This window comes from Aythya fuligula, chromosome 8 (genome assembly GCF_009819795.1).
Source record: "Aythya fuligula isolate bAytFul2 chromosome 8, bAytFul2.pri, whole genome shotgun sequence".
NCBI lineage: Eukaryota > Metazoa > Chordata > Aves > Anseriformes > Anatidae > Aythya > Aythya fuligula.
The window spans coordinates 12,601,989-12,614,025 of record NC_045566.1 but is presented as its reverse complement, the minus strand read 5'-3'; the positions used below and the strand labels follow the sequence as shown (position 1 = coordinate 12,614,025).

Sequence of the window (12,037 nt, the reverse complement as noted above, 5' to 3'; positions counted from 1 at the left end):
TAAGTTTCCTACCATTTGCTCATAAATGTACCACAACATTTCTAGAATTTAAGAAAGCTAAAAACGCTTTACAAATATCTTTAAGGAGAAATGATTCCCTCAAGATGTTTAGAATGGAGGTTGCTCCTATATCAACCCTTGTCTTTGATTAACCACTTAGAAAAAAAGGAATAGATTAATTATTGAAATTAGTCTTGTAGTGCACCTGAGCACTGAGTGAAATCTGATTTCCATCGATATCTCAGGGAGAAGAGGAGCAAGGGGAGGGCTGAGGATGCTCAGCACCCCACAGGACTGGGCTTGCAATGACCAAGTCTGAGATTTGTGAAATAATAAGGACTGGATGCAGTGTTTACTCATTAGCAGTTTGAGGTGGTTTGTTAAAAAAAAAAAAAAAAAAAAAAAAAAAAAAAAAAAAAAAAGAGAATTCAGTTCTGGGCTTGGAATCACTGCAATCCCCTTTTAGTCTATTACACTTGCCCAGGAGTCCCTCTCAGGACATGCAGCAGTCTCTCTGACTGCTCAGCCATGTAATAACTCTGAAAACAAAGGCACGAGAATTTGCCCTGTCATGCTGTAACATCGTTATTCACTTGATACAACTGTGGCCATGCTGCAACACTTCACACTTTGGGTTTGCCCAAAGCTGCAGAGTGGCTCTGCTCATTATGCAGGTAACTTCTCCCCAAAGTCAGCCTGTGGCAGCAGCAGTCCCCAGGCTGGCCCTTGCCAGGCCCGTGCAATGCTTGCCCTAGTTCGGTGTCACAGCTGCCTGCACACGTTGCGACATTCCAGCCTGCTGCTTCTGGGCCTGCCATTTTATTCCCATTCACCGTGCCTGTCACCTCAAGGCAGCCTTAATTATAATGTCATCAAAGTCTTAGGCAACAGCACCTGAAGATTGTGCTTTAACTGCAAAAAGTGAACATGCACAATTGCAACCGAAGTAAGCAAAAAGCATGATATTTGGCTAAAAGTAGCAGCTGGAGGCTTTTTTAGATGCATCAGTGTCTCTAATCCTCACTTTATTCCAGACAGAAAATTTGGAGATCCAGGATTTCTTGGGCCTATTTGTATTTTGGATGCCCTTTGTAGCCATCTACTTCCATTTATTTTCACTTGAAGGTCACTTTTCAATATAAATGCAATATGTCTTAAGCGGTCATATCTTGGGTCAGACATTTGGGGTGTTTCAACTTCCTGGCCCAGCTGTTGAATGGGTCTTTGAGGATATCAGTTATATGAAGGCCATTTCCCTTTTAGCACTATTCAGTCCAACCATCCAATTTTTGAGGTTACTGGTTTGCTCATGGTAAAGAGCATGCAGGGTCTCAGGCTGAAGCAGAGCATGTTGAACTTCTTGACTTCTTGGCTTCTAGTCTTCTCCAAAGACTAGACCTAACACATTATTAACATTTTTTTTTTTTTTCTGATAGCTTTACCCATGATTTCATGTTATTCTTTCCCCTAAGTGTTGCTGGATTTTTTGCACTTCAGGACTGTTACAACAACTTTATTGTTACCTAACCGAGGTCCTCCAAAGGACAAAATGCAGTGCCAGAGGGCTCTAATTTAGGTTGAAAATAAAAGGGGAAAAAAAAAAAAAAAAGTTGTCTAAAAGCTACCGTTTTGAGACACTGATCATTGTATAAAACAGTCTATGCACTTTGCTATAGATATTTTTTATTAATGGAGTGCTTCTAAATGGGGCAAAAACCTACTTAAGGCTTTAATAAATCTTGGAAATGAGTGGGTATTTCAGAAGTTAAGCTCACCTTCATTACCCTGTAACACTACCTCCTGTGAGGCTACCTGAGACTTATTGCACCATGACTGCGTTCTGGCAGCTGACTCCGAGAACCGGTGTTAACCTCTTTCGTTCCCCTGAAATGTACAGATTATTCCCATCAGAATGAATTGATGAATGAAAAGATCATAGTTAATGGGTATTACTTCAATGCAGAGGGCAAAATCCTATTATCCTGTGCAACAGACAGTGTAAATAGTATTTGTGTAAAGGAGCCCCACTGGGATAAAGAGAAATGGAGTCCTCTACTGCAAGGCCCTACATCTGCCCCTTGCCAGCCCAGTCCTCACTCAGAAAAATCTCTCCGGTTCTGCAGCTGTTTTCTGTGGCCAAAGGATAATGGACTTTGGCCCACAGAGCTTCATAAAGAGCCTATTAACAGCAATAGGAAGGCTCTCATTGACATTAGTGATCTCGGTGACGGGCCGGCAGGGAGGAAGGTTGGCTATGTGGTTCATGCTGCGGTCTTGCTGACAGCTTCTGAAGAAGTAGCAGGGTGTATTCTCTGTGCCCATGGTGCTTTGATCACATTTCACCCTACCTTTTCCAGATTATTTTAATATGTACATTAGCTGGGTTACACAGATTATAATGTGCGCACCATGTTATTTAATATATTGTTCACCAACAAATATAAGATAAAAAGTAAGTCTGTATGTAATTACCCACAACTGCTGACTGACTTATAATTAACTTTGAAAACTTGCTGGTTTAGGAGATATTATAGATTACAATTTTAAATACAAGGAGCTTCAGAATAGCTCTCACGATCAGTGCAAGTACAAGGTATTCAGTGAAGGATTAATTCCCTAAACTGCTAATCAGCTCTATCTCCTGTCTTATCAAATTGTAAATACATTATGCCATATTAAAGTATGAGCATGCAGCTAATTAAAGCAGAGCATGAATTGAATATCAGATACTCCCCCTCAACACAACAAAAGCGTTCTAAGGACATACATAACAAGTGTTAACAAAAGAAAGTGATTCTTTTTAAAGAGATGCTGTGCTCCTATAGCAGGCTTTTGTTTTCATTTTGGTGGTGCTTTTTTTTTTTTTGCTTTTTTTTTTTTTAATAATAAAAAAGAAGGAGGGAGGAAAACCACACAGTCTTTCTGAAGAAACAAGTTGGGGAAGGTATTAATTCTATTCATTCTATGGATGTAAACCCACAGGAACCAACCAAGGAATTACAACCAAGGATCTACAAATAGTATCTGGATGACATCCAGATAAAATTTGGTTCAATTATTAACATTGTAAATAGGTTTTAATGTTAAATGCTGTGAACCAAAATAAGTTTGTTTTTGTTTTTGTTTTTTTAAGCAAGAGAGCAAACCCATTCACATTGTTAAAGGAATGCAGTAGAAATTTAAGTGAATGACCAATGAATCCTATCCAAGCAAAGGTTCAGAACCATAATTGAGCATCATTTACGAAACTGCTTTCTTAGTTGCTTTTTTGCATTTCAAACTCAAATAAAACAATGCCATTATAAAGGAGGCAGAAAACAAGCACACATACACACGTCAATATTATTCATGAAGGAAACAAACATAAAATGGAGGAGAGAATACTGAGCAAAGAATATTTCAACCAAAATTAGTTTCTTTTTTTTTTTTTGGTGTAACCTCAAAGTTTTTTGTGTCACTTAAAAATTTTCAGACCCAAAAAATCTCCAAACTTATGATGTTATTAATGTGATTCAGAAACAAAAGATATGCATTTTGTCAAATCTAAACAGTACAATGGAAAGGGGGCGGGGGGCTCTTTTATTTTTTTCTCATTTTTTCTCATTATTTCTTCTCATTTCTTCTCTTTGCTTAAACATCTCTACTTACAAAAAAAAAATCTCAGCAGGAAATCAAAGAACTTTACCAATAAAATCAATAAACATTTGCAGACTGCTGGTAGTGATACTGTTGAGATAAGGTAGAGTTACAGCCCTGTTTGATCAATCTTTATTAAAGGGCTCATATTTTTTTAATAGACGTGGATCAGAAAAGGATTTTTTTCCCTTCTGGCACTGGATTCTCTAGGTTTCATGTATACAGAAACTATATCTGACTTGTTTCATTTAAATGTGTAACAGTTACTGAAATTCAAAAGCACCCTGGTTTGAACTAAAAAAAGTTCTTTTCTTTCCTCCCCCCAGGTTAATTTGCTGGCTTTCGGAGTGATTATTTATAAAGTATTTCGACACACTGCAATGTTAAAGCCAGAAGTTAGTTGTTATGAAAATATAAGGTAAGTTTACCATTTAATACAAATTCTACCTTCTGTAAGTTTAAATATAGATGGAGACAAAAGTAAGGATTCAAAAATTACAATTTAATTTTCTGGAAGACTTGTGGGGAAAAAAAAAAAAAAAGACACCTTTTTTTTTCTTTCTGTTATTCCCTCATAGATTTAAAGGTAGATTTTGCAATCTTTATTCCTTCTGAGCAGTGCTTCATGCTGTAACACTGGGCTTGTGGGAGATGTTTGAGGAACACAATGAGTGGCCTGTGTCAACTGAAGGGTAAAGGCTGATGGAAAGGTTAAAGTAATAATTTCCTTTTTTTTTTTTTTTTTTCTTAAATACTTCCTACAGCCTCTGTAAAAGTCAAAACAGATTTCAAAATTTATGCTTGAATTGGGACCAAAATATTTGCCTTGAAGTAAGAAGGCATGTAAAAATCCAGTGATAACAGAATCAGGGCGTTCATATTTTTTGTAAAAAAAAAAAAAAAAAATCTACAATAGGACATTATGCTTCTACGGTGTTGGGGTGTGTGTGGGTGTTTCTCTCCAGGATTTTTACTTTGCCTGCTGCTATGATTTTTCCATCAACTCACTCTCTTTAAAACTGATTTATAGGGACCTTGAAAACCATTTGTGCAGGAAAAGCTGAAGTGTACTACAGGGAACATTGAAAACAACTTACTGTTTGTGTTGCTTAGGAACGCTTCTGCAGTCTCAATGCATTGCACTAGATTTATAGTTAGGATTTAGCAATTGTTTGATTGATTACTTTCTCTTATTCCTCACCCTTCGTAGCTTCATGTTGTGAGCTGGTTTTAATGAAGTTGAAAATTATTCATTTTCAGAGGAACGGGGGTAAAAATGTCTGTTGTTCAAAGGAAGTCCTGCGATGACTGAGCTGAGAAAGAATAAGAAAGTAATCAGTGGTTTCATTTCCAAGACAACATGCTGCAATTTGCACAAGTCTGTGAGCTGGGCTCTACAGCATGTTGGAAAAAAACAAACAAACAAACAAAAAAAACATAGCCAATCAGCTCCTATAATTTTAAAGTATCAGTACACTGACCCAGGAAACATTTGAGAGTATTTGTGTTCTAAAAACAAAAAATATATTTTTAAAAAGAGAAAAATGGAAAGAAAGTCTAGTTTTACAACTTGCACTGTCTTCTGCAGTGAACCTGAGAGGCAGCCTGGGAACCCTTTGATGTCACGCAATTGTACTGACCTAAGAGCATTCTGTACATTTTTCTGGGTTATTTTTTGAGGACGATGAGAGGGGGGAGGAAAAGTGGGGTAATGCTTCATAACAGACATATGTTTTTCCTTGGGGAATTACACTAACAGTAGATTTAAATAAAATCATATGGTGCTGCAGTACACCAGAGAAAACATATTGGAAGATTAAAGAAGCCAGTGTGTTAAGGGCCTCCAGTTTTACTCTTTTACTCTTCTGCAGTGATTGTGTGAGCTTATTCATGGCACAGTTCTACAGCACACCCTAAAGAGCAGCCCATGCATTTGCACTTAGGCCGTGGCAGCTGAAACCAATTGTCTAGGCATTATTCCCCTTTTCAAGCAGGGAAGTGGGGGAAACAGCATGTGCCTGCATGTTGTCTGCAATGTTTCCCCAGGTCCTGTGCCCGAGGTGCTCTTGCTCTCCTGTTCCTTCTTGGGGCTACCTGGATCTTTGGCGTCCTTCATGTCGTACAGGGATCTGTGGTGACTGCGTATCTGTTTACAATCTTCAATGCATTTCAGGGGATGTTCATCTTCATATTTCTTTGTGTGTTGTCTAGAAAGGTAAGTGTCCCCTTCCTTGGGGGAAGTCACGTATAACCATGCAGGCACATATTCAGCCTTGAAGCCAAGTTGTGGTGCAAACACTTTATTAGAGTAAGGCAGGAATTCCTTGTGCCCTTAATGAGGGTGGGAAAGGAAGAGGGAAATATACTGCTGTTGCCTTTGGTAGAGGCAGAACCACTGTCCAATTCTTGCCTTCACACAAATTTTCTCCCTTTTTTTTTAAAATATGAAACATGGAAAAATGCTTTTTAAAAATGTAGAACTCATCATTAACCAGATGAAGTAATATAATGGGTTCAGCAAAGCTCAATTCCAGTCTTTGCAGCTAGTAGCAGGATTCATATTACCCACGCAATTTTGAGATTATCCTTTTTCAGTGTCCTGCCCTAAAGTTAAAAAAAATAAAAATAAAAATAAAACAGCTCCACCTTGAAACATCTAACAAAGGGATCAGTGCACAATTAGTTAAAACACATATAGACCTATTAATATATCTGTTTCATGTTCCAATTCTTTATTTTCATTTCAGATTCAGGAAGAGTATTATAGGTTATTCAAAAATGTCCCTTGCTGTTTTGGCTGCTTAAGGTAAACAGAAGAAAAACCTGCATGAGCATCATGGTGTTAAAAGGGAGCTACCTAGATGACGTCATTGTGGATATTACAGGAAAAAACGGTATTGTTAAAGTATGAAATGACCCAGTGAACACTTAACTAAATTACTGACTGGTTTTGTACATACCTGTGCATTCATGCAAAGCATTTATTTTGTGCTGTATACAAAGAGTATACAAAACAAACTGGATTATTGCAGAACATGTATTAATGAAGACCAGGGAAAGAAGCAAGTTTCTAAAGGAGCTCAGGACTTTTCATGACTTATATTTTCTTTCTGATATTAAAAAATATCTGAGGTTCTTGAACAAGAGATACCAGAAAGCAACTGGCACAGCAGATTTTTTGAATCACTTGCTAGTAGAAACTTGCTCACTGTCTTTTCATAGTAATTAGTTTCTTACATTAAGTTCTGTATGGCCATCTGCAGGGAATGAGTTCCATTCAGGAGTCAATAGATAAAGATCTGCTGCAGTCCAGACTTTTGAAAACTTTTCCTTTAATTTAAAGTAGAATTAAAATAAATAAATAAATAGATATTATTCTCTTATCACTCTGAAATATATATTTGTATATTAATCTTTTTTATTATTATTTTTGTAACTGTTAAAGAACTGTTTAGATCTAAAGAACTGGGATCAGATCTGATAGAAGAATGGTGGAACAGCCATTCTGTAAGTGAAAGATTATTTTGTGAATACTTTGAAAAATATCTGGTTCTTGTTTTAATTTAATTTAATTGCCAAAAAGACTGAGATCTGCTAAACTGGCACTATGATTTGGGAGGCTGTGGGAAAGAGATGTTTTCACAAGTTTGACATGATAGAGATAGTTAGAATTCAGACCTTGTAGGATCAAATGAAAAGTAAAGAGGTAGAAATCACCCATGGAGAAGAATACAGATTTAAATTTGTATGTCCATATTGTGCAAAATTTGTACAGCAGTTTTCTCTATTTGTAGCATCTTTGTTTCAAGCAGTTGTCTTCCTCCAAGGCTCCTGAGTTTGGAACACTTATCCTGTGTTTAACTTTAGGAGCATACACAAATCTGCTGATATCAAAGAGAGAACTTGTTGTGATGCAAGTTTTGCTGCATCAGGACATGAACGTGTTACATCAGCAGTTCTGATTTTGCCATTGTGTTCATTTTTAAAAGTATGCTTTAATTTCATCATTTTAGCACATAACTTATGTGAAGTGCTGAGCAATCCTTAGCCCATGTGGCCTTCTCAGGAAGTGTCTAGGATCTCAAATGGAGCCCAGTATATTTACCAGTCAAACACTGTAAATACGTAGTTGTTAATAAATCCCACTGTTGTTTTGTCTGTTAAAATAAAGGATTATTCTGAATTTTATTTATATTAAATGGAACCATATTTTACTAATGGTCAGTTTGTTTGGATTTTACCTGTATACACAAGGTTTTCACTGTACGTACTGCAATGACATATTTCATTAAGTATATTCCATGTCTCTGTCAAAATTTTGGAAACCACAAGAGGATTTTTTTTTTCTGAAAAAAAAAAAAAGACATATTTTGGTTGGTCCTTTGAATGTAAAATATGTGAATAAACTGAAGTGCTTAACTTTCACATCTCAACATACTTCCTTTGATTTAAATAAATACAATGGAAAAGTTCTCATGGTTATATATTATTCATCCTGAATTATTTGTTATATTTCCTTTGATGTTCTATATGTTCTTCCAGGTTTGCAAAAATGTAGTTATATGTTACTTAAAGGAGTATTTTTAGATTGATATCTACCAATGCATCATTTTTAATCTCCTGCAGAAAAGTAACCTATAGTAAAGCTGTCTGGACAAAGAATCATCCCTATATAATGAGTTCAGCGTGCTCAGTGAGATTGACAAAGTTCTTTGGAAAGAAAATACATCATGAAGTGTTTAGGTGACAATAGTCTTTTTAATAAAAGAACATCTTTTATAGGAAGACTTTGCTCTCCAGTCTGTGGGTCAGATCTTCATTGAAACTGTTTTCCTTACATGCAAAGATTAGTTTTTCATGTTTTAATACAGTACATAAGGAGCAAATAAAGCTTGCTTAGATTCATCACCTTAGAGTCTAAAGGATAGTGTAACTGTCCTTCCTAATGCACAGAGAAATACTGGTGAGAAATAAAAAGGTTTATTTGTCACAGTCCTTAGTAACACAAGCCCCTAGCAGAAAGGAGACACAATGGACATAAACTAAAGGGGAAAAAAAAAAAAAAAAAAAAAAGAGGTTTCAACAAGATATCAGGAAAATCTTTTTCACTGTGAGGATAGTCAAACATTGGAAACAGTTGTCTAGAGAGCTTGAACAGTTGTATTGAAGCCTTTGGAGATTTTTAGGACTGGAGGACTGGATAAAACATCAAGTTTTACCTGATCTCTGCTTTGAGCTGGAAGGTGGATGAGATGACCTTCTGAGGTCCCTTCCATCCTGAATTATTCTATGAGACTAGGATATGAAATATCGAATTGGTAAAATAACAGCTGGGCATTAGTAATGAACAAGTTAAGGAAACATGTTCAAGTGCCATGCGTCAGCTGATGGAAAAACAGTTTATTTTTCTGTGACCTGTTTGTCATATTGACTGTTAAGTAGTTGTCTGGTTTAAAAAATAAAAACTGCTCAGCATCTTTTCAGATTGCATTCTTTTGAGAGGTATATGACACCTCCAGGTGGCGACAGCAAGAAAAAATATACCAGTGATTGACAAGACAGATAAAAGTAAAATGTTAAGGTTTCACCGTGAAAGCAAGTGCTTGCTGAAGAGAGAAATTGTTTCCATTAAACCAATCAAAGAGAAATTTGTGCTCAGTGTTGCATTTCAAGGTGTGCTTCAGAATATAATAAATAATGTCTGGATTAAAAATGACTACTTTATTCTGAAATAATTATTTCCTCAAAGAATTAAAAGTGTATTTCAAAGAAATTGCAACATTTAAGAGTTAATTATCATCACAGACTGGGAGCACTCTTTACTGGCTGGGATGAAATACATAGGCATCAACACCAACACTGTCCAAATTGGTTTCAGACTTTTGTTTCACAGTACTTCAGCTCAGAAAATGGTGGTGCCTTGAAGCTGGGAATTTGCAAGCTCATGCATCTTTCTGAGTAGCCTTAAGAGGCCATGTTGCACATGGTGACATTAGGCAAAATGAGCAAATATTCACAGGGCTGGTTCCACCAGTTGCTGCACCTCCACACTTTTCATTTTTCTCACCAATAATGCCACTTTTACACCTTTGTCATGATAGTCCCATACAGCCCCGTTCAGAACCATACCCTCGGCAGATGCCTGTTAGACACGGAAGTCCTGCCTTGTTCTTTGAGAACTTCAGATATAAGATAAAAAAGCCAAAACTTAACTCATGATGAAAGTTAAAATTTTGTTTCCATTAGTAAAAGAGCTAGCAGGAGGAGGAGGAGGAAGGACTCCTTGCCAACATGTGTCTCCAGCCTGTATTACTCTTTTCCCTCTGTTCTCTTATATTCAGGACACGCAACATATAAGAGAATATATAGAATGCTGTGAGATTACAGAAGTGAAGATGTTACCTCACCAAAGTCATCCCCCAAAGCTATTTTTATATTAAATTAAGCCTTTAAGATGGATGCAGACTTGAAAACAGCTGGTCATCAATGCAGTGATACTCCATTTAACCACAACCAAAATGTCAAGTACAAACGTGCTAAAGCATTTTCACAGGTTGCCTGGCTCACTGCCAGCTCAGCTTTCATGGCCATTGCTGTGGGCAGCCTGTCCACATAGACTGCAGCAGAGCAAAAGACCGTGCTGCCTTTTTCAGACTCTCAATCTCCATGACAACCCTCTGAACAAAACCATACAGAGAACCAAGAGCCCTTGCACTATCCATACTTTGCCAGGAGTCAGATACGTGGCTACAAGTGGTACCCGAGGTCCTGGAACTGCTGCCTCAGAACAAGCCACAAGATGTGACTAACTAAAGGCACCATAATTCTGTCAACTTTACTCTTACACAGCAAAAGTAACAGCAGCAATTTTACTGGCTGAAAGAAAAAAAAAAAAAAAAAAAAAAAGAAAAAAAAAAGGAAAATAAATAAAGTATCAATCAAAAATACTGCTGAGAATATACTAATATTTTGCAATCTAAAACCAAATGAAAAGCTAAAAAAATGCACAGAAATTATCATGAAACATAAATGTGATTTCTGAATAATTCTATTTATGATAATAAGACCTTAATTTTTTTTTGTGGAGGCTTTATTTTTACATCTCCACAATGTAGGGTTGCACTTTTCCCAGCATTCCTTCTCTAGAGCTATCCCTTTAAACCTGGCAGAAGCTTTGCTTTTATAGAAGTTGGTTTTACAGTTCTCTGTTTTTTCTCATCCAGCTGGTAAGTACTCAAATTTTATTGTGTTTATTCTTCTGGATTTCCAGGGAAACAGCATATTTTCATCAGGTTCCATAACATAAGAGAGTTCTTATGTTTTCTGAAGCATCGCTGGATGTTCTAATTAAAACTAGGTCTAAGATTAGCCATTAGTCTTCATTGCAGTGCAATAGGCAGTTCCCTCCAACGTAAGCCTTTGTATTTATCATAACTATTTATATAAATGCTGCAGTCAGCTCTGAATCCATGTAAACCTAACGCTATTTAAATTAATTTCAGAACACTTTTGTGAGACACTGCTGAATAACTTAGTCAAATCCAAGTTGATTATAACCAGTTCTTCTTTACAATAACTAAGTTAGAAATCTCATACAAAAGGGTTTTTGTTGTTTTCAGGAGGCAATTCAGTTTATCTTGTAAAACATTGTGGGAAATACTTTATGCTGATACCTATAAAGCAGTTATATTTTAAACAGGGTAGGGATGTATTCCTTTCGAGTTCGACCTCCCCCTATTATTGGGACTAATGGATTGAGTTAAAGGTAGCAAACTTAAATCCCTCTCCTCTCTCTTTAACTGTTTCTGCACTAAGTAGGCTTCTGGTACCACCTTGGCTTCTGTTGGGTTTCAGAAATAATTGTTGATGATACAGTAAATTTGTTTTCCCTCCCTTGTGTTTAAATCCCAGCCTTACAAACACTCGTGCATTTGCTCGGTTTTATGCACGACTAAATCTCTAGCGTTAATGAGACTGCTCATGTGCATAAAGTTAAGCATATGTGCAAGTGTTGCATGATCAGGGTCTTAGGATGCCAATTTGCAGTAATAACAAATTTGCATAAACTCATGATCCCAGGCACTGGGCTCCCTGCTCATTATCAATAGTGATATTCGTTTATCTGTTTCTCATTCACAGATGTTATGAGCTTCTTTTTTTTGTTGTTTTGTTTTGTTTTGTTTTTAAGATGGTTAAACCAACTTAAAGTTAGTTTTATTGCTACTGAGCCATTACTGATTTCATCCTTATTTTCCTTAATATATGTGGGGGGAGCTCTCCATCATCACATTTATAAGTTCTTCCTGTGGGCTTGTAAATGCCCACCTTCCCCATGTTGTTATCAGCTCACTTATGCTAGTGATGAAATATCAGGTCATACTTCTTAAGCTGAAAATATGTT

At 36.6% G+C, this 12,037-nt stretch overlaps 1 protein-coding gene across 3 annotated transcripts in view; it reads left to right on the top strand.

Annotated features, from left to right (window-relative positions):
• ADGRL4 (adhesion G protein-coupled receptor L4) overlaps window positions 1-7,000 on the top strand; it is a 75,176-nt gene extending 68,176 nt beyond the window's left edge. For all 3 annotated transcript variants that reach the window (XM_032192598.1, XM_032192599.1, XM_032192597.1), the window contains 3 exons: window positions 3,963-4,054; window positions 5,683-5,851; window positions 6,384-7,000. In XM_032192598.1, coding sequence (XP_032048489.1) covers window positions 3,963-4,054; window positions 5,683-5,851; window positions 6,384-6,446 — 324 coding nt within the window. In that variant the 3' untranslated portion in view covers window positions 6,447-7,000. The remainder of the gene's footprint in view (window positions 1-3,962; window positions 4,055-5,682; window positions 5,852-6,383) is intronic.
• Window positions 7,001-12,037: the final 5,037 nt, after the last annotated feature.